We start from the raw sequence: 23,058 nt of genomic DNA, 5'->3' as shown, positions 1-23,058 counted from the left end.
TACTGCGGATCGCATCTTCAGGGGCGCATGTTCTTCCCTAATCTCGGCGGATTTCCGATGGCTTCCAGGTGGGCGACTATCCAGCCGCTAACTGAGGCCAGGATGTCCATCTTCAGGGGCGCTGTTCCCCCTACTGCGATTCCATCTTCAGGGGGCGTTCCCCCTACTGCGGATTCCATCTTCAGGGGGGCTGTTCCCCTACTGCGGATTCCATCTTCAGGGGTGCTGCTTTTCCCCTACTGCGGATTCCATCTTCAGGGGCGCTGTTCCCTACTGGGGGATTCCATTTCAGGGGCGCTGTTCCCCCTACTGCGGATTCCATCTTCAGGGGCGCTGTTCCCCCTACTCGGATTCCATCTTCAGGGGGCTGTTCCCCCTACTGCGGATTCCATCTTCAGGGGCGCTGTTCCCCTACTGCGGATTCCATCTTCGGGGGCGCTGTTCCCCTACTGCGGATTCCATCTTCAGGGGCGTTTGTTCCCCTACTGCGGATTCCATCTTCAGGGGCGCTGTTCCCTACTGCGATTCCATCTTCAGGGGCGCTGTTCCCCTATTGCGGATTCCATCTTCAGGGTGCTGTTCCCCTACTGCGGATTCCATCTTCAGGGGCGTTGTTCCCTACTGCGGATTCCATCTTCAGGGGGCGTGTCTTCCCTACTGCGGATTCCATCTTCAGGGGCGCTGTTCCCCCTACTGCAGATTCCATCTTCAGGGGCGCTGTTTCCCCCTACTGCGGATTCCATCTTCAGGGGCGCTGTTCCCTACTGCGGATTCCATCTTCAGGGGCGCTGTTCCCCCTACTGCGGATTCCATCTTCAGGGCCGCTGTTCCCCTACTGCGGATTCCATCTTCAGGGGCTGACACAAGAGCTTGGGAAGGCGCTGGGGAGGGGAAAGTGATGATGCTTTTGCTGCAGTATTTTAGTCAAGTGCTTATTYTATTGATTCTGATGTTTATTCTGTYTGTTATAGAGTCACTCACACAGCAGTAACAGGTGTCCTTCYTCCTAGTGAGTGTGGTACACACACCTCCCTGGCTGTGTCCTGCTGATGACAGATGGATGGAGACTGTGTGTGTGTTTGTCAGGAAACTCCTTGTCCCAGACGGTGCCCTTCCACTAAACCTGTGTGTGTGTGTGTGTGTGTATTCATGGCTCCCCCCTGTCTCTCCATGCCAGACTTCTGTGGTGAGGGGTCCCCCTCCACCCTGCTAGGCCAGTCTGTCTCAGTCAGGCACCCTGGTTTACGCACACATCATGCCAACACACACACACACACACACACCAAGCCAGACTGGGCACAACGCAGCCAAACTCTACCCCATGCCAGAACCAATATCCAATCTCTCTCTCTCACACACATATACACACACATTTACAAAGCAAGGACATTGGTTTGACCRCAATTTCAACAACTGTCTGTCAATGTGTGGAACCGACTACTTAAATCATCCCCCCCAACTCATCATGGCTCTCTATTTTACACTAGAAAACCAATCAATATTTATCATATATTTAAGATTGCATCTATTAAATGTAATTATATTTAAGATTGCATAGCTAGCTACAGATTAACCACATATTTAACATTAAAGACTAAACCATAAACCCACACACTGTATTAAAACAACAGTTACCATAACAGTGTCATAACTAACAACCCTCAACATGTCATTATACTCTCAGTAGTTATGGGAACAGAATTCCAAGGCAGCAGTCTATTTTAATGCGGGGCATAATATGAGATTCAATCACCATGAACGAGTGGCTTTGAGGCGGACGGACAGCCTAGTTCAATAGAGGCCTCGTAGCATAGTGTGTGTGTGTGTGTGTGTGTGTGTGTGTGTGTGTGTGTGTGTGTGTGTGTGTGTGTGCGTGTTAGACATGAGAGGCTATAATAGGCAGTGGGTCTGACCCCGTTACAATGAGAGGAGGGTCATTAAAACAGTAATTACAGGGTTGTTAACGAATAAACAACAAACGGGTTTGGAAATGATGGAAATGATGTGAAGGTCTCCAGCTGCAAATGGAGAAACAGAGACAGATGGAGAGAGGAGGGGCGGGGGGTGGAGAGAGACAGAGAGAGTGGGAMTGATGGACAGAAAGGGGGATGGGGYGGAGAGAGMAAAGGYGAGAGAGAGWGGGMGATGGAGAGAGGAGGGGCGGGGGGTGGAGAGAGACAGAGAGAGTGGGATTGATGGACAGAAAGGGGGATGGAGAGGAGAGAGTAAAGGAGAGAGAGAGTGGGTGATGGAGGGAGAGAGGGATGGAAAGGTCCCTCATATGCAAAACTCTAGCAATCAGAAAACTGTACAGAAATCACAAACTTTAATACAAGTTATCATGTTCTCCTGCATAACTCAGAGAACGTGAAGAATATACATAACATTCATTATTGTAGTAAATAGATAACAGTTTCATCTTAATCTCCACCCCAATGTAAGGTGGATTTGTCACTGTCAGAGGCAGTATTTTTCACTTAGGGAGTGTTGGGCCAAGTTCTAGAACATTGGTTCTAGGTCCTAGAATCCATATAAATATAATCCATATATCCTTTCTATAGGCCATAGAAACAGAATATATACAATGTAATAGATATGTATATGTGTTAGGCCAGATTGTGCAGGTTCTACAATGGTAGGCCAGATTCTAGAATGTTCAGGTTCAAGATTGTTAGGCCAGATTCTAGAATGTTCAGGTTCAATATTGTCAGGTCAGATTCTAGAATGTTAGGCCAGGTTCTAGAATGTTCAGGTTCAAGATTGTCAGGTCAGATTCTAGAATGTTAGGCCAGGTTCTAGAATGTTAGGCCAGGTTCTAGAATGTTCAGGTTCAAGATTGTCAGGCCAGGTTCTAGAATGTTCAGGTTCAAGATTGTCAGGCCAGGTTCTAGAATGTTCAGGTTCAAGATTGTCAGGCCAGATTCTAGAATGTTAGGCCAGGTTCTAGAATGTTAGGCCAGGTTCTGTATGGTCTGTAGTCTGTCTTGGTAGAGAGCGTGGAACAGCTGGGCTAGACTCAGAAAGGGAGCTTCACAGTTCTCCATCTCCTTCTGCAATACAGATGCCATGCACACACACATACACACAGAATGAGAAACATTTTAATCATCGCTTTGTTAGAGGGMATACTATTTTTGGACTTGGTGTTGGCACTTTGGCTCCAGAAGCCTATGAGCTTGTCTGTTGTGTCCAGGTGTGGGTGCACTCACAGCGGACGTCTCGTGGTACTGCAYCCCCTGGCTTTGGGCCCACTCCTGGGCCACCGAGGTCTCCACCTCCCTCCGCGAGGACAGGTCCGACTTGTTACCCACCAACACACCTGAACGTCACAACAACACAAGCACACAAAGTTGATAATACACACACGCACACGCACACACACACACACACACACACACACACAAAGAGCACTAAGATCAAGCACCTCCAGATACAGGGGGTCAGAGCTGAGGTGTGTGGTACCTGGGATGTGCAGACCCTGGCAGTGGGCCCTGACCCTCTCCAGCCAGCGGCCACAGCTACTGAATGACAGCTCACTGCTCACGTCAAAACACCAGACACAACACAGACGGTGGCCCCACTGTAGAGGGATAGAGGGAGGGATGGGAGAGAGGGGGGTGAGAGAGGGGGGTGGAAACATTGAATATTGCATCCATTTAACATTCAGCAAAGAGAGGAGGAAGAGAGGGATGAGAGAGGGAAGAGAGATGTGAAGAGAGAGGGATGAGGAAAGTAGTGAATCCTTTGTAACTTTGAAGACGAGATACGTAGTGGGCCTCACCAACTTCTCACATGCTTCAACAAGGTTTCCTCCGGCAGAGTCAAAGATGTACAGTTCCTGAGAGGGAGAGAAATACTGTCAATCATCAACAAAGTTATTTTCAGTAATGAAAGAACTCCAGATTGTTGGCTTCTGTAAAAAGCTTCTAGCCAATATAGAGGGGAGCGTGGGTCCGGTGTCCCTTTTTCCTTTTCGTGTCCTCTCCCGTCCCACACTCCCCCCTCTTTTTTCCTTCTCCTCGGCGTCCTTCGTTCCCCTCCCTTATCTTCCCCGCGCCCCCCGTCCTCCCCATCTCTCCTTCCCTCCCCCCGCCTCTCCTCCTCGTTCTTCCCTCGTCTCCTCTCCCCCCTCCCCTCGCCCTCCTCCCCCTCCCTCGTTCCCCCTTCTCTTCCCTTCTTCCTTTCCCCCCTTCTTTCCCTTCCCTCCTCCTCCTCCCCCTCTCTCCTCTCCGTCGCCTCGCCCTTCCTAACCCCGTAGAACTAATACAGTAGGGCGGGTGATGGCAGCCCCTTCAAACGCCATCCCCCCCTCTCCTCCCTCCCTCCTGTTGGTCTAAGTAGGAAAGGGAAGCCTTCTTCCTTATTCTTGTGGTCTCAGACTCCCTGCTGTTTCTAGATCATCTTCATTTCTGCGAAACAACCAAAAACCCAGTAAAGTTTGACATTCCAAATCAACCCGTCATTGTAGCTCCCTTAACCATTTTGTTATGAAAAGAGTTTTCCTGGTTGTGTGCACCCAGTTGGGGTTTCTGGTTGATGTGTGGCTTGTGTTATTGGTTTGGGTTAGATGTTGGTGCTGGTTGTGTTATGAAGTTTGGGTTAGGTTGTGTGTGGTTAAATTTTCGATGGTTCGTTTGGCTTTGTATGACTCGGTCGTGTAAAGGTTAGGGTGATGCCAATGGGTCTGGAATTAAGGTGGAGTTGTGCCTGTTTTGTGTGTGGATGGAGTGGGATGTACTTCACCACTCGAGCGGTGCGCTGTCTCTTGGGAGTGGTTGCACTTGGTATATTCTTACACGCAACCAGTTCCACTCCAGCCGTCTAGAAAACAACCAAAAGCCCAACCATCACACAACAGGCACAACACAACCTAAATCCAACCATCATCACGCAACAACCTACAACCAGCCATCAACACAACCACAACGGAACCATCGTAAAATAACCACACAACAACCTAAACCCAAACTTCAAACACAACCACACAACATCCTAAACCCAAACTTCATAACACAACCACACATCAACCAAAACCCAACTGTCACAAACCAGACTCTTTCATAACAAAATGTTAGAGGCTACAATACGTGATTTTGATTCAAACACTTTGAACTCTGTTTGTGTGTTTCCAATGAAAGATCTAGAACACAGATCTAACAGCATAAGATAGGAGAAAGCGTTCCTTCCTACTTAGACACAGAGAGGGGAGGAAGGGTGTGTTTTAAGGCTGCACACTGCCCTAATCTTATAGTTTACGGGTTTTTTTCTCCGCTTGCTTCCTACACACAACAAGCCCCGCCCTTGTCACTCAAGCAGCACCGCTCCTCCTCCTCGCTGTTAGATCCACTATACATTTGCATTCTGTTCTGTTGGGTCAAATCCAGGCAACAGATTGTTCCAAACAAGAACGATGCTGCTTTCCACTTTTCTTCTTAATATAAATCATTCTATTTCTAGGATCCCAACAGTCCACCCAAGTGTTTGATTTATACAGTGGCTTGCGAAAGTATTCACCCCCTTGGCATTTTTCCTATTTTGTTGCCATTACAACCTGCAATTAAAATTGATTTTGGAGGTTTATATCATTTGATTTTCACAACATGCCACTTTGAAGATGCAAAATATTATTTATTGTGAAACAAACAACAAATAATACAAAACAACTTGAGCGTGCATAACTATTCACCCCCCCCCAAAGTCAATACATTGTAGAGACACCTTTTGCAGCAATACACCTGCAAGTCTCTTGGGGATGTCTGTATAAGCTTGGCACATCTAGCCACTGGGATTTTTGCCCATTCTTCAAGGAAAAACTGCTCCAGCTCCATCAAGTTGGATGGTTTCAATGGTGTACAGCAATCCTTAAGTCATACCACATATTCTCAATTGGATTCAGGTCTGGGCTTTGACTAGGCCATTCCAAGACATTTAAATGTTCCCCTTAAACCACTTGAGTGTTGCTTTAGAAGCATGCTTAGGGCCATTGTCCTGCTGGAAGGTGAATCTATGACCCAGTCTCAAATCTCTGGAAGACTGAAACAGGTTTCTCTCAAGAATTTCTCTGTACTTAGCACCATCCATCATTCCTTCAATTCGACCAGTTTCCCAGTCCCCTGACGATGAAAAACATCCCCACAGCATGATGCTGCCTCCACCATGCTTCACTGTGGAGATGGTGTTCTCGGGGTGATGGAGAGGTTGTGGTCTGCGCCAGACATAGCGTTTTCCTTGATGGCCAAAAAGCTCAATTTTTAGTCTCATCCGACCAGAGTACCTTCTTCCATATGTTTGGGGAGTCTCCCACATGCCTTTTGGCGAACACCAAACAAGTTTGCTTATTATTTTCTTTAAGCAATGGCTTTTTTCTGGACACTCTTCCGTAAAGCCCAGCTCTGTCCTATGGACAGATACTCCAATCTCCGCAGTGGAGCTTTGCAGCTCCTTCAGGGTTATCTTTGGTCTCTTTGTTGCCTCTCTGATTAATGCCCTCCTTGCCTGGTCCGTGAGTTTTGGTGGGCGGCCCTCTCTTGGCAGGTTTGTTGTGGTCCCATCTTCTTTCCATTTTTTAATAATGGATTTAATGCTGCTCCGTGGGATGTTCAAAGTTTCAGATATTTTTTTATAACCCAACCCTGATCTGTACTTCTCCACAACTTTGTCCCTGACCTGTTTGGAGAGCAACTTGGTCTTCATGGTGCCGCTTGCTTGAAGGTGCCCCTTGCTTAGTGGTGTTGTAGACTCTGGGGCCTTTCAGAACAGGTGTATATATACTGAGATCATGTGACAGATCATGTGACACTTAGATTGCACACAGGTGGACTTTATTTAACTAATTATGTGACTTATGAAGGTAATTGGTTGCACCAGATCTTATTTAAGGGCTTCATAGCAAAGGGGGTGAATACATATGCATGCACCACTTTTCCATTAAACTTATTTTTTTTTTTGAAACAAGTATTTTTTTCCATTTCACTTCACCAATTTGGGCTATTTTGTGTATGTCCATTACATGGAATCCAAAGAAAAATCCATTCAAATTACAGGTTGTAATGGAACAAAATAGGAAAAACGCCAAGGGGGATGAATACTTTTGCAAGGCACTGTATTGCACATCAAGTCCTAATCGTAATACTTAGTAAAAAGAAAAATCTTAATTAATTTTTTCCCCCCATATAGTGCAGCCCTGGTGTGTGTGTGTACTTTGACACATGATACCTATCCAGTTCTATATCTGTGATAACCTTGAAGAAGAAAGGAAGGTGGTATTTTCATTTGGTCCTTTGTAGCTCAGTTGGTACTAGCATGGCACTTGCAACAGCAGGGTAGTGGGTTCGATTCCCGGGACCACCCATACGTAAAATATATGCACGCATGACTGTAAGTCGCTTTGGATAAAAGTGTCTACTAAATGGCATATATTGTTCTATATTATATATATTATAATCACTGAAGTTCCTTTCCAAATTGCACCCTATTCCCTAAATAGTGCACTATTTTTGACCAAAGCCTTATGGGGTAGATAGGGAATAGGGTGCCATTTGGACCAAACACCAGTGGTGTAAAGTACTTAAGTAAAAATACTTTAAAGTACTAATTAAGTCGTTTTWTGGGGTATATGTACTTTACTATTTATATTTTTGACAACTTTTACTTCACTACATTCCTATAGAAAATATTGTACTTAWCTCCATACATTTTCCCTGACAACCAAAAGTAATTGTTACATTTTGAATGCTTAGCAGGACCGGATAATTGTGAAATTCACGCACTTATCAAGAGAACACGTGGTAATCCCTACGATGCTATGTCTGCGGACTCACTAAACACAAAATTAATCTTTTGTAAATAATGTCTGAGTGTTGGAGTGACCCTGGCTATCTGTAATTAAATGTCTCATTCGTTGCTTAACTGCGGTACAACCCGTCTGTTGATTCCTGGTGAAATAAATGTCATGTGTGAGAGTATGGAGGGTACATATCTTGATGCCATCTAAGCAATACTGTTTGTATTCTATCCTCTCGTTCGATTAGCTCTGCTGTATCTAGACTTGAATGTCTTTGAGCGAGGGAAGACCTGATCTATCTGTAGTAACTGTCATGGTATTGTGGGGGACACAGCAGAACTATGCAGTACAAATAATGTAATCTGGATGTTGCGGAGTCAGTTCTTACGGCTATGTACCATAACTCTGAGTATCTGGAGAGACGACTATCCTGTTACACTTAAAACTAAGAAGGTAATGTACCGTCATGCTGGGATTGCGCACGATATTATCACATCGAATTTTCTCTTAAATTACTATCATAACTTTATCTATCAGCTTTTATATACTTTAAGAAATACCTATTATACAGACGAACACGATTACTTTTTATACTTAAGTAATTGTAATACAAATCTTTTGAGATTTATTAACCTCAAGTAGAAGTTATATGGTGGGACTTTTGCACTTATACTGAGTCCCTTCTATTTTAATACATGTATTCTAATAATCATCAGAGCAAGTATGAAAAAGATTTAGACTAATGGTATGACATAATCTAGAGCAACAATCTCAAACCCTCGTCAGAAGAGTAAAAATACTTTTGTCCGATGAAACTTGCTTAACTTAAAGATCCAATTAATGGATTAGATCAATCACTTGACTGGGCAAAAGCCTGTGTAAGCCAAATATGTCTACTAAAAACGTACTCGAAACTAAATATCTAATATACCACTACTAATAGTCGCAACTGTTAATGAGAGAAGATAGGACACATCATCACCGCAGGCTGCTGCGGTTAAACCCTTCGAAATAACTCCTAGAAATGTTAAATGTTATATACTTTTGTTGGCATTCCCGGTCGAGACGGATAGGTTGAGAAATGTGCATGTGATCGAACAGAGGAGGCCTACAAACCTGACTCAGTTACACCAGCTCTGTCAGGGGAATGGGCCAAAATTCACCCAACTTAATGTGGGAAGCTTGTGGAAGGCTACCCGAAACGTTTTACCCAAGTTAAACAATTTAAGCAATGCTACCAAATACTAATTGAGTGTATGTAAACTTCTGACCACTGGGAATGTTGATGAAAGAAATAAAAGCTGAAATAAATCATCTCTCACTATTATTCTGACATTTCACATTTTAAATAAAGTGGTGATCCTAACTGACTAAGACAGGAATTTTTACTCTGATTTAATGTAGAATTGTGAAACGAGTTTAAATGTATTTGGCTAAGATGTATAAACTTCCGACTTCAACTGATATAAGACATATTCTATCCTACATATTCTACATATATACAACATATTCTATTGAGATAATGTCCATGTCTATACATCCCATCATATACATCTATATTTATATTCCGGACTCTGGCATTGCTCATCCTAATATTCTATATTCTTAATTAATTATTTTACTTTAGATTGTGTGTATTGTTTTATACTGTCAGATATTACTTCACTGTGACTAGGAACATAAGCATTTCTCTACACCCGCAATAACATCTGCTACATATGTGCATGTTACCAATACAATTTGATTTGTGTGCAAACTCAGCCCACTGCCACACACACACAAAAAACTGCAGCCCACTGCACACACACACACAAAAGACTGCACCACTGCCACACACACACACAAAAGACTGCAGCCCACGCACACACACACACAAAGACTGCAGCCACTGCCACAACACACACAAAAAGACTGCAGCTCAATGCCACACACACACACAAAAGACTGCAACCCACTGCCACACACACACACAAAGACTGCAGCCAATCCACACCACACACACAAAAGACTGCAGCCCACTGCACACACACACACAAAAACTGCAGCCAATGCCACACACACACACAAAAGACTGCAGCCCACGCCACACACACACACACAAAGACTGCAGCTCAATGCCCACACACACACCACACACACACACACAAAAGACTGCACCAACTGCGCACGCCTCACACAGTCTTCCTCAGCGATTTCAACCAGCTAATACGGAGACGGGTAATGAGCTGATGATGCATATGGAATTGGGAAGCCTCTCTCAGTGAATGTCAATGAGAGCCTGTACAGAATACAGAAATGTTGTTGTTGTGTGTGTGTGTGTGTGTGTGTGTGTGTGGGTGTGTGTGTGAGTAGTTGTGAGTGAGAGTGAGTGAGTGATGATGAGATGTGAGTGAGTGATGAGTGAGGTGAGTGAGTGAGTGAGTATGAGACCTGCCTTCCGGAATAAATAGCGGAACAGATTGTGCGAGGTAACGTAACAGGCCGTCTGACATTTGAGAGGAAGAGAACGTGAGGAGAATGGAATGTTGCGGACCGGATGCTGCTCCTGTCTGTCTATAACCTTTAGTCCAACAGACTGAACCCAGTTAGTTGAGTTGGAGTTGGAGTACATTCACATGCTTATGTGTGTGTGTGTGTGTGTGTGTGTGTGTGTGGTGTGCGCGCGCGCGCGGTGCTGCGTGCTGCGCGTTGTGTGTGGTCATATAATGCTCCCAAAGTGTATTCTCCACTCTGACGGAGCTGTAGTGGAGCAGGTTGAGAGATTCACGTTTCTTAGCGTCCACATCCTAAATGAATTATCATGTTCCACACAGTTCGAAGAGGCCACGACGTGCATCTTCCCCCTCAGAGCAGAAAAGATTTTGCATGAGCCTCAGATCCTCAAAAAGTTATACAGCTATCACCATGAGAGCATCTTGACTGCTGCATTTACCTCTTGTATGTGCTAAAGCAGCGACTCGCAATCGCAAATATCACTACAGAGGTGTGCGGAAGCCCAGTACATCACTGGCCAAGCTCCCACCCAGGACTCAATGTTATCTGCAGGTCAGAAACACCTGACAACCGACATTAATTCACAGTAGCAACTGCCATACTGCACACTGTCCGGCAAATGGTACCGTGAGAATCGGCACCAGCTTCTAACCATCCATTCCAAGACTGTTCAATCTTGCCACTGTCCGGCAAATGTACCTGAGAATCGGCTACACCTTCTAACCCATCCATAGACTTGTTCAATCTGGCACTTGTCCGGCCAAAGGTACCGGAGAATCGGCTACAGCTTCTAACCATGCCAATAGACTGTTCAATCTGCCACTGTCCGCAAATGTACCTGAGAAATCGGCTACAGTGCTCGGTATACCTTATCTAAGTTCGCTATAAGACTAGTTCTCAGATTTCTACCATTTCCCATTGGCGTCATATGATACCTGATTGAATCGCGTACGAGCTTTCGTAACCTACTCCTCCATAGACTGTCCTAATGCTCTCGACTCGTGAAGTGAGACAGCCTATGAGACATCTCGGCTGTACAGCTATTCTATACCCTACACCATAGACTGTTCCAATCTGCACTTCGGACACATGCCTTGTACATAGATGACTATCATACATATCTAACCTTGTCTTAGGCAATGGTTTCTCAATACTGACTTGCTCGAGCATGACATGCTACATTAGAATCGTCGGCTCATTATATGCATAACCTCACTGCCTATCGAACTGTTCTCAGTCTAACTGCAGCTCTATGAATCTAAGTACTGCAGGATCATGCGGACGAGCTTCTAACCCGCCATAGAAGTCTCAATTATGCACTGTACGGCAACTTGATTACCTGTGAATCGGCGACAGTTCTGAACCCCATTCCATATTTAGCTCTAGTCAATCTGCCATGTCTCACTAAGCATTTAGCTCTGAGATCGCTCTAGCACCCTGTATACTTAAACCTCCATGTCCACATGACTTTCAATGGCACTGGTCAGGCCCGAGCATTTCAGAGGTATTCTATCCGATTTCCGGGGCAACCTATGGACGGTACCTGGGAAGGAATCGGCGTCACAGCTTCGTAACCTCGCAGCAAGGTCATTAAACGCTGATTCAATCTTCCACTGCCCATAGGTGGAGGTCGAAGATGGCAGGTTAGCGCTGGGTATGGAGAATCGCTGTGTAGGACTGGGAGAGCGGGGTGCCGGGGGGCGGCGCGGTGGCCGTGGGAGGGGGTGAGCGGCCGGCGCTCGGGGCCGTGGCCGGGCCCGGGGGCAGATGGGGCGCTGACCCTTATGGTCAGCTCTTAGAGCCGCCCAGCCGATAGACTGTCATTAACTCCACCCGAGCGTTGCGCGACTTGGGGCGGCGCCAACCGAATGGAGTACGATATGAATCGCGCTACAGGGCTTTTGTCTAACGCCCACCAGTAGGACTTTCAATGCTCCGGCGTATGCGACCGGGGGCAAGAATGAGGGCGGCTGAGGAATCGGCGTTAAGCCTTCTAACCCCATCTAGTCTGTTCAATGGCCACCTCCGCAGACTATGGTACTGCGAGTGGCGAAATGGGGACATCTCGAGAATCGGCGCTGACGAGGCTGTGTGTAACCCATGATAGACTGTTCAAACTTGCCACTGCCGGGCATATGGTACCTCGGGAGAATCGCGCTCTACACAGTTCTAACCCTGCCTAGACTTCAACTTCCCACTGCCCGGCAATGTTAGGTGGTACCGGGTGAGAATCAGGGGGCTACAGTATCGTCAACCCATGCCAGTTGGACCTATTCAATCTTGCCATCTGTTCCGGCCAAGATTGAGACATCCGAGACATCCGGTTCTACAGCTCTAACCACATGCCATATGCAAATGCTAAATAGACATCAGACCACAAATAGTTCTATCATTTAATGGTTACCCAGACTATCTGCACTGACTTATGCACACTACTACTATATGAGTATTTCTATAAATAATGGAATGCAAGGTGTACATTGGGATCAACATTTCAAAATGGTTTGAAACAAAAATTGTAATCATTTTTATGCAGTTCCACATGTGTACTTAGAGGAATATGCAAATTGCCCATACGTCCACTTACAACAACATAGGGCTAGGACTATTCATCCTTTAAACAGGGTTCATACAGACATTGAAAGTCAAATTCAACTACTTTTAGGGACTTTTTCAAGCACTTCATTGTAATTTTCAAGGACTTCAGTGTTATACAATTTGCGGCAGGTAGCCTAGTGGATAAGAGATCGGCCTAACGATAAGGGTGTATCCCGAGCCGACTAGAGGAAAAATCTGCCGATGTGCCCTTGAGCAAGGCACTTAAACCTAATTGTTCCTGTAAGTCGCTCTGGATAAGAGTGTCTGCTAAATTACTCAAATGCAATCATTTTGATTTATGTACATATAGGGCTTAAAATAGAGCCCCCCCCTCCCACACACACACACAGCCCACCCCAAACAAACAGCCCACCCCAAACAAACAGCCCACCCCAAAAAAGCATGCAAAAAGTGTCAAAAGAAGTATGCCATTACCACTTTAAGGATAATATGTTTTTAGGCCTTGCCAATGCATTGATTTTGTAATTATTATTATATTCTAAAATGTGTGAGAATAATCTGTGCTGACTAAATAAATAGGATGTATGCATGGTGATGTTTCTGTAGACTATGTGGCCTACGCAGGCACACATAATAAAGCCATGAATAGCGGTAACATTAACCTCACCATCTCTGTTTTTAGAATGACCATGCTCCCAAAAGCCAGGTTCCTTTTGTGATGGAAGGATTGGTTTGGAAAGCCAAGTTGAAGCCAGCATTAGATATTATTCATTTCTGAGCTCCAAGTTCAACTACTTCAAACCCCTTGTATTATTTAAAATTGCAGGTGTAACATGGAAACCGAAATGCATTTGTCATGTTATGTCATTACGAGCTCATATTGTGAATAAGCCCACTAGGCTATGTCATTTGTTGTCATTATATCCAGAATAATTCATAGGAATAGAGTTGGGTGTTGCGCAATCGCCTGTCCTACACAATTAGGCACAGTAAGGGTCCAGTTCGAGGCACGAAAACATGAACTCATTACCTTGATGCCTTCTCTGTTAAATCTAACGAGACCCTGCTGTAAATCAAGCAGACTACAAGACTACAACAGAGGATCAACATTGATTCGCTAGGGATAATAGATCCAATGTGAATCCAGACACAKCGGTCTTCACCGGAGTAAGGAACGAGACACCAAAACATTCTGGACATTTCTCAGGAACACCTTTTTTTCACCATTTGGGCTGTTGTAGCATGGCATGCGCTWTCACAGCAGCTGTTCATCACTTGAATGTCATTCCGAATATTCCTTCCTGGAACAGATGATGATGTGTGAAATGATCACGGCGTAATTAAACAGCTCGACACCAAATGCGCATCCAACAAGTACTTTACATAATTATTGAAGAACCGTGTTAATGACAGCATCAATTTAGGMTTGAAGTATCAAGGTAGGATTATTCTTTCAGTTAGAAGCATTCTATTTGGGATTTGTGAGCCCATGAAAACTGTTTTCACCCTGTAGCATAAGGAGACACAAAATGTTATGTAGTTGCAGTGCATTTCGGAGATCTCTGTACAAAAAACAGTTTGACAGCTAGATCCAGGACTCTTACAGGGTTCAAGTTCAATGTCTAATTTAACTGATTAATGGTTAATACATGATATAACGACAACTTAAGACTCCCATAAATGCAAGGACAGAAACMTAATGTTTTATGTCACACGATTTTGGACAAATCCATCAAGACAACAACCATGAGAAAGGGTTAAACATAGGTTTTAAATCAACTCGTGAATTGTATAGCTATGATCCACCCTTATATCTTAATGTAATGACATGAAAAACATTGTCAGATTATTACAATGACTTATCAACAGCTGTAACAACTTGTCCAAGTGTAGGAACTCCTCACTGGTTGCAACTGCACATGGGACAAAGATTGTACTTTTGGAGAAATGTCCTCTGGTCTGATGAAACAAAAATAGAACTGTTTGGCCATAATGACCATCGTTATGTTTGGAGGAAAAAGGGGGAGGCTTGCAAGCTGAAAACACCATCCCAACCGTGAAGCACTGGGTGCCAGCATCATGTTGTGGGGTGCTTTGCTGCAGGAGGGACTGGTGCACATCACAAAATAGATGGCATCATGAGGTAGGAAAATGAGTGGATATATTGAAGCAACATCTCAAGACATCAGTCAGGAAGTTAAAGCTTAGTCGCAAATGGGTCTTCCAAATGGACAATGACCCCAACATACTTCCAAAGTTGGTGGCAAAATGGCTTAAGGACAACAAAGTCAAGGTATTGGAGTGGCCATCACAAAGACCTGACCTCAATCCCATTGTGTGGCGAGAACTGAAAAAGTGTGTGTGCGAGCAAGAGCCTACAAACCTGACTCAGTTACACCAGCTCTGTCAGAGAATGGGCCAAAATTCACCCAACTTACTGTGGGAAGCTTGTGGAAGGCTACCTGAAACGTTTGACCCAAGTTAAACAATGTAAAGGCAATGCTACCAAATACTTATTGAGTGTATGTAAACTTCTGACCCACTGGAATGTGATGAAAGAAATAAAAGCTGAAATAAATCACTCTCTACTATTATTCTGACATTTCACATTTTTAAATAAAGTGGTGATCCTAACTGACCTAAGACAGGGAATTTTTACAAAGATTACATTTTAGAATTGTGAAAAACTGAGTTTAAATGTATTTGGCTAAGGTGTATATAAACTTCCGACTTCAACTGTATCTACCTCAAATACCTGGTACCTCTGCACATTGATCTGGTACTAATACTCCCTAGAGCTCCATTGTTGTGGATTTTGCTCCTTGTGTTACTATTATATTATTTTGCATTTCATATTTTTTTTACTCTGCATCATTGGGAAGAGCATTCACAGTAAAGTCTACAAAAGTTGTATTCGGTGCATGTGACAAATAACATGTGATTTGATTTGTCTCTTTCACTTAGAACGGTGTGTCACAACAACACACACTCACACCAGTGCGTTGTGTTATGCAGTGTGTGCGGTCAATGAATCATGTCGTAGCTGACATGATTACTGCAGACATCGTTGAATCTTAATTCTGAGCAGATATTTAACAGAGTTTTTGGAATATCAACACAGTTCTTCCATTAAATGTTTTGGTAAATGTTCAGTGCATAAGTAGTCCGTGGGCAGAGTTGTATGATTTGTAAACTTTGAAATCAATGGTTTTTTTACATTTTAAGTGAAGAATCTGAGTTGGCAAGAGCACAAACAAACAGATCTGGGAGACCAGGGCCTGTTGCACAAAGTAGAATTAAGACATCCGGATAAATGACTCAGCTGAGCTCAATGAAGCCAAAACATGTGCGTCCAGGCTTAATTGGTTGCACAAAGACCAAGCCAGGATAGCAGACACGGATTCATTAAGCCAGGTGAAACCAATCCTGGATAGGTGCGCGCTCACGGCTCACTCAAATAGACCTCCGCCACAGATTAACTGATTTACCCATGGCAACTAGAGCCGCGTACTTTTCCCCGTCGGAAGCACAAATCCTCATGAGGCATACGAGAGGTAAAAGATATAATTTAAGAAGAAAGGCAAACCGCCACAGTGATAAAGCAAAGAGAAAAAGCGTGCAAAGTATTGCAGACCGCCTGAATGCGTAATAGTGCAGCAATTACACACTCACCGCTCCTGAAACATCACAATTACATCAAATATTTAATTCACATCTCCAAAAATGCAGTTGTACTGTAAAATATTGAAACGGTTAATTTTTAATTTGAAAATGCACTGCAGATATGAGTGAAATTGTGTAAATAACTCCATCACACTGTATAAAGCTATAGATAAATTTTTTGATATTTTTACTGAAAACAAGACAAAAGATACCAAGTAATTTTTGCAGTGTGACCATAATGGTTGTGTGTGTGTGTGTGTGTGTGTGTGTGTGTGTGTGTGTGTGTGTGTAGATAAACATGAACGGCCAAAACGGACATGGCAGCAGGTCAAAATCAAAATACAAGAAACATTCTGCAGAATGGTATGGTCCCTGACTAATATTTAACAAAGCACAAGCATTATTGTACCCAGAAGGTGCCTGCTCACACATTGTCTGTACTGTTAGCAGTGAAAAAGAATACCACAACAGGCACGGGTGGTGGTCACCAAAGGCTGACTTACCCCAGCAGAGGACATGGCCTTGGAGCTAAATAAAGGCAGCCCGTCTTAGAGGGGATCCCTGGGGGGAAAGAGACAGCATAGGTTCCTCCCAAGATGCCACCCGCTTCATTCAAGGTATGTCCTCCATCTCTACATGGGATACAACCACATTCATATTGATCAATTTGGACTGTCTGACTTTGTTTACCTATTGCCTTGCAGTGTCTGCAGCACTGTTTGCTGTTAGAGCCACCAGCAAAGCACCAGACGATGCCTGATCCAGTGAGTACTCATCAAAGGCATATGGTAGCCTGCATGTCTTGTCTACTAGCTTCAATATGATCCAATTAAATGTGATAGGGTAAGCCCCAGTGCAGCACAACAGCACATGATGGAACGATGATGAGGAGAGACCATCTCTCTGGATTCCAAAAGAAGCATGAGGTATCATGTTAAGACTGTGAAAGTACTATTTACTCTACAATGGTGAGGATATCCTCATCAAAATCAAAAAAATCTAATTTCTTTTACAGGACCCGATGCTATACATGGGAAAACCAGCCTGGCAACATAGTGCGTTATAATAAAAGGACACCACATCCTGCCAAATTCCAGCTGCGCTAATTGTATTGTGTTCACAGAAGCTCACAAGCTATCAAAAGTTGTATGGCAACCACCTCCGGCCCAATAGAACTGGCAGATCATAGACATTCAGTACAAGAGAAAAAATGGAAAATCTTGCACTGGAGTCCGAATAAAAAAGAGGACAATTAGGAAACTGGACCTTGAATAAAAAAAACTTGAGAGGGAGGTGAGATATCCTTCAATTACACTGTATGCAAACTGTAACACAAATGTATTAATCATTATTTTTCTTTCCTCCCCCAGCTCCAGAAGATGACACAGCTCAAAATAAAAATTAGGTATATTCTCGTAAAGTCAAGTTGAGCCGATGCATATGAGCTCTTATTGTGAGCACACAGGACGGTGGCATCTTTCTAAGGTTTTTTTATTTTCCCAGCAATCAGTACAACCAAGTCATCGTTATAAGGCATCGCCCTCTTTTGCCCACCCCCAGCACAGGTGTGGCCACTAGCCTATATGAAGCCCAAATTGTGTGTTCCTTCCTCCTGACAATGGCATGCCCATTCGTGCGAGATGTGGTGGATGAAGAAGCACTTGTGCTGAGGAGAGCCTTTCAGGCGAGAAAGGGTCTTCAGGGACCGGTTGGACCCACTGGCCTTCCTGATGACCATCTATATGAAAGATACAGGTTTCCTGCAGATGCCATCAGTATCTATGCAGACTACTGGTCCCAGGATTAAGCACCGCACTGCACGGCAGCCATGCACTGAGTGTGAGCAAATGGTTTGTGTGGCCTTGCGCTTTTTTGCTAGTGAGCCTTCCTGTACTCAGTGGGGATGCAGAACAGCTGAACAAGGCCACAATTTGCCGCACAATAAGGAGTGTGTGTCTGGCTATCAAAGCATTAGCAGATGTCTTCAATCTCCTTCCCTGGCCACAGAAGACTCTGTGACATCAAAGAGGAGTTCTATAGATTGCAGGTAAGAGGATCTACAAATTACAGGACAAACTGTTAACACATAGTAGGATACTCATTACTTTGTTTGTGACAGGTTTCCCCAATGTCATTGGTGCAGTGGACTGCACACACATAAGGATAAAAGCCCCTCATCCATGAGCCGATTTTGTGAATAGGAATCCTCACAGCATTAATGTTCAGGTGAACATACTTTTTGATATTGTCCATTGACACACTCTGCATTGCCAGTGATGTGCATTGATGGTAATATTCCTCATCTTATGATTCAGATGGTCTGCAATGCTGACTGTGTATCAGCATGTGTGGCAAAATGGCTGGCTCAGTCCATGACTCCAAATCTTTCGGGCCTCTGAATCTTATCAGTCCTATCACAAGGAAGCCACACAACCCTATTTATAACCATCATGGCTGTGTCAAGAATATCACTGTGTTATGAGTAGTAATGATGAGATTTTTGTGTTGACAGGTGATTCTCTGGTGTGTGCTGGGAGACAGGGGTATGGCTGCCAGCCTTTTCTCCTGACACCTTTCACAGACCCCAGGAAGCACAGCAGGCCTACAACCATGCCCATGCAGGACCAGGCCAGAGTTGAAAATGACCTTTCCTCACTGAAGGCACGCTATTCACTCCTTCACAAATTAAGGGTCAGCCCTGTTAGGGCATGTGATATACTGTGCTTGTGCTGTCCTCCACAATTTGGCCTGCCTGAGGAAGGAGAGGGCCCCCAGAGTGCCACCAGCCATGGACTGGGACAATCCGGCATCTTCCCTGATGACGACAGTGGTCGGCTGCTGAGGGACCAATATGTGTTGAATATTTTAGTTAGTATGTGTGCTTTCAATTTTGGTTAAATATGTCCTGCGGGTGGCAGAGGAATTTGGTTTTTTTTTTGGGTTCGTTTTTTGCCGAATTTGGCCTCTTATGATGTTTGTGCGGTATACTGTGTGTAATACAAGGCTGCAGGGAGGCTACTGCATCCATTCATTTGTCGTTCAGTTGAGTGTGTATGGATTTGTTCCTGCATTTATTTTAGTGTGCAGACATGCAGGGTGTGTTATATACAGACCTTTGAATTGATGTATCATTTTTAATATGCTTGATTCTGTGCTTTCCATCTTGTAGAGTCACTGTGACTTCAGTTTCGAAAGGAGCTGATGGTTTACCTGCTTTGTTTTGTCCTAATTCAAAAAAGGAACATAATGTTACACATTGTGTTTTTTATATTCATATGGAATGTGTATTTGTTTATATGACAGAGTACTAGGGCCACACTGAAGAAAAAGGATAAAGTCATAAATTTATGAGGCTGTTCTTTCTGCAGAAAACTACATATTGTTTTTACAGTTTTGATACTTATGACAATGTGATACTTAATATTCTGGCACATCAGCATGTCTTTGTTTATGAAACCATACTGAAGTACAATTTCACGAAATGCCCCACATCTGTCATTTTAACAACTGTCCTCCTTTAAAACAACTGGTTACAATTATTATGACTTGTGTTTTTTTCCCCCTCTGTGGCCCTAATATTCTATCATTTATATATAGCCTTATACTATGGGAAACTGTAAATTATCTAATGATAGCAACATCATCTAAAAATCATTTTTTATCCAAAATCATTGAAATTAATGATCACAAACGTTTAATAATAACAAGTGGGTCTAGTTATATGTGATAACAATGTATAGTGAGCAGTGAAATAACATTGGTTTCCCATTTGTGTGACTGCTGACTGACATAAGGATGAGATTAAAATAGACCTGGAATTTAGCTGGTCTGAGCAGGCTAGCTCCACAGAATAAATCTCCATGTAATTTATACCATAACATATCCTCCTGCAACCCCATCCATCTTAGTGCACCGATTACGGATCAATTAGCCAGGATCACCAAGATATCCTGGCTTAATCCCTTATCCTAGTTGTTGCAACAGCCCCGGCCGAGGAAGACAGTGTGTGTGTGTGTGTGTGTGTGTCTCAAAGTTATTTTCTCACCATACTGTAGTTCTTCTGGAAGTGTGCTCCATCACTACGGAACATCTGAGAGAGAGCACTTTTCCCCACTGCTGCATCTCCTGAAGAGGGGAAGGGTGGCGCGACAGAGAGAAACAGAGAGAGACAGAGAGAGATTAACAAACACCATTGTAAATACAACCTATTTTTATGTTTATTTATTTTCCCTTTTGTACTTCAACTATTTTTACATAATTTCAACACTGTACATAGACATAATATGACATTTGAAATGTCTTTATTCTTGTGGAACTTTTATACGTGTAATGTTTACTGTAAATGTTTTATTGTTTATTTAACTTTTGTTTGTTATCTATTTCCCTTGCTTTGGGAACGTAAACATGTTTCCCATGACAATAAAGCTCCTTGAATTGAAATCGAATTGATAGAATACATACGTCTCTTCCATGTTTACCCTACTCAAACGTGTAATCCTAGAGTTAGGTAACTTGCAAATGCTTGTAAAACTGTTAGCTATCTAGGTCCATTTCTAATTTAGCTACTCTGTCCTATCCAACGTTTTGCAAGCTAGCCTAACTCTCAGCTAACTGTTACTTTCTTTACAGTACAGACGTTGTCATTCCCAAATCAACTTCTTAGCAACGAATACATTTCTAAATCTTACCTACAAGAAGGCACCTTGCTCTTAATTTCACCATGGTAGCGTACAAACAAATAAATATATTAGCAAAATGTTCAAAAGTGCTTTGTGTTTCTTATTTTACACGACACGACGCGTTTCCAAGCAACCTGAGCAGAAACGCTCTCACCGATCCAACCAACAAGCGCGTATCAATATCTGCGCTGTCATTGGCCAGCTGAGTCAACGTAAGAGCGTTAACGTCAACCTGAGCCCAACGTGACTGTTCCCTTAATTACCGCTAGATGGAAGCGTTCATTGACTGTAGACCATTATTCTAGCAATTAGCCTACTGAATTGTACTCCCGTGTTAGAGCCAGTAAGGCACTAAGAATTGTTTTATGTACTGCCTCAGTGATATTTTCAGTGCAACATGCATCCCATCTTTTAGAATAGCTAATCAACATAATTTGGATGCACACAGGTAGATTCATATCTATAAAACATTCAATGCTTGACAGGCCATCATTTCTATCGTAATGTTCTATAGTAAGTAGGCCTAAATTATATCTCCTAAATGCCATCCCTGTTGTGTCCTTAGGTTATTAGAAGCGAAAATTAGACTGCCAAAGTCTATGTAAGTCTTCCCCCTCAATTCAGTTTTCTCTCCTCTCTCTCTTTTCCGGCTATGACAAACGACCTGCACATTGACTCTCCAATGGGCCGTAGTGATGTGTTGAGCAGAGGCGCGTAACACTGTGAGGATCGGTTGTAGAACGGGGTTACGCGCACGGACACATTTCTACAAATGTCTACAAATTCCTTCTCTCTCTCTCTCTTATTCTTCACCACGGCATTAGGGAATAGAGAGATTGTAACAACACTGTATATTTACACATAATATGACATTTGAAATGTCTTTATTCTTTTGGAACTTCTGTGAGTGAGTAGCAAGATTTGTGACCTGTTGTTCACGAGAAAAGGGCAACCAATGAAGAACGAACACATTGWAAATACAACCCATATTTTTGTTTATTTATTTCCCCTTTTGTACTTTAACTATTAGCACATCGTTACAACACTGTATATATACATAATATGACATTTGTCATGTCTTTATTCTTTTGGAACTTCTGTGAGTGTAATGTTTACTGTTCATTTTATTGTGTATTTCACTTTTGTTTATTATCTACTTCACTCGCTTTGGCAATGTTAACATATGTTTCCCATTCCAATAAAGCCCTTGAATTGAATTGAGAGAGAGAGAGAGAGAGAGGGAGAGAGAGAAAATCACAACACAACACAGGCAGATAGACAGCAACAAACACGAAGCGGGGAAATGAGAACCAAATAGAATGAAGAGGGAGTTGGCGATTGAGAAAGTGAGAGAGATAGTGAGAGAGAAAGTGAGAGAGATAGGGTCAATAGACTGGGCGACACGGAATATATTGATTTGAGGAATATTGTGTCAAAATCCGTTAAAAATAACTCTGTGTTCCCTGAGAGACGGGAAGGGAGAGAACACACGCACTGTCCGGAGTCCGAAAATGGAGGACATGGCATATGGAGCTGGGAAGGCTGGAGGAGCTTTCAACCCTATAACGTTCTTCCAGCAGCCACACACCATCCTCCGGATCCTCTCTTGGGTGAGTACCGTTACAGTTATATCGCCTACACCGTTACAGTAGCAAACGTGCTGCTCATTTCAGGCTAATAACAGCGGCGGTCCCGAACGACGGTCGTTTGTTATGTATGTATGTATGGTTGACTCAAAATGTGCGCCTCTCGCTGGCTGCTTCCCCGTTTCTCAATTCTCACTTTCCCACCAGTGCGTGCATGTGTACTATAAGCCTAGCAGACCTGTCGTGTTAGCAACACTGTCCAAATATGTTGTAGTCTAGTTGGAACCTGAAACAT

At 43.5% G+C, this 23,058-nt stretch overlaps 1 protein-coding gene across 1 annotated transcript; it reads right to left on the bottom strand.

Annotated features, from left to right (window-relative positions):
• Positions 1 to 2,304: 2,304 nt before the first annotated feature.
• On the bottom strand, positions 2,305 to 21,346 carry ift27 (intraflagellar transport 27 homolog (Chlamydomonas)). Its single transcript, XM_070440260.1, has 7 exons — positions 21,187 to 21,346; positions 20,544 to 20,623; positions 4,744 to 4,821; positions 3,782 to 3,838; positions 3,463 to 3,580; positions 3,210 to 3,319; positions 2,305 to 3,050 (listed from the first exon to the last, which is right to left on the bottom strand). Exons 1-7 carry the CDS (start codon positions 21,218 to 21,220, stop codon positions 2,952 to 2,954), a joined length of 576 nt encoding a protein of 191 aa, XP_070296361.1. The 5' UTR covers positions 21,221 to 21,346; the 3' UTR covers positions 2,305 to 2,951.
• Between the last annotated feature and the right edge of the window lie 1,712 nt (positions 21,347 to 23,058).

This window comes from Salvelinus sp. IW2-2015, unplaced genomic scaffold (genome assembly GCF_002910315.2).
Source record: "Salvelinus sp. IW2-2015 unplaced genomic scaffold, ASM291031v2 Un_scaffold2340, whole genome shotgun sequence".
Taxonomy (NCBI): domain Eukaryota; kingdom Metazoa; phylum Chordata; class Actinopteri; order Salmoniformes; family Salmonidae; genus Salvelinus; species Salvelinus sp. IW2-2015.
Note: the sequence above shows the minus strand (reverse complement) of the source record. Positions and strands in the feature narration are given on the sequence as shown.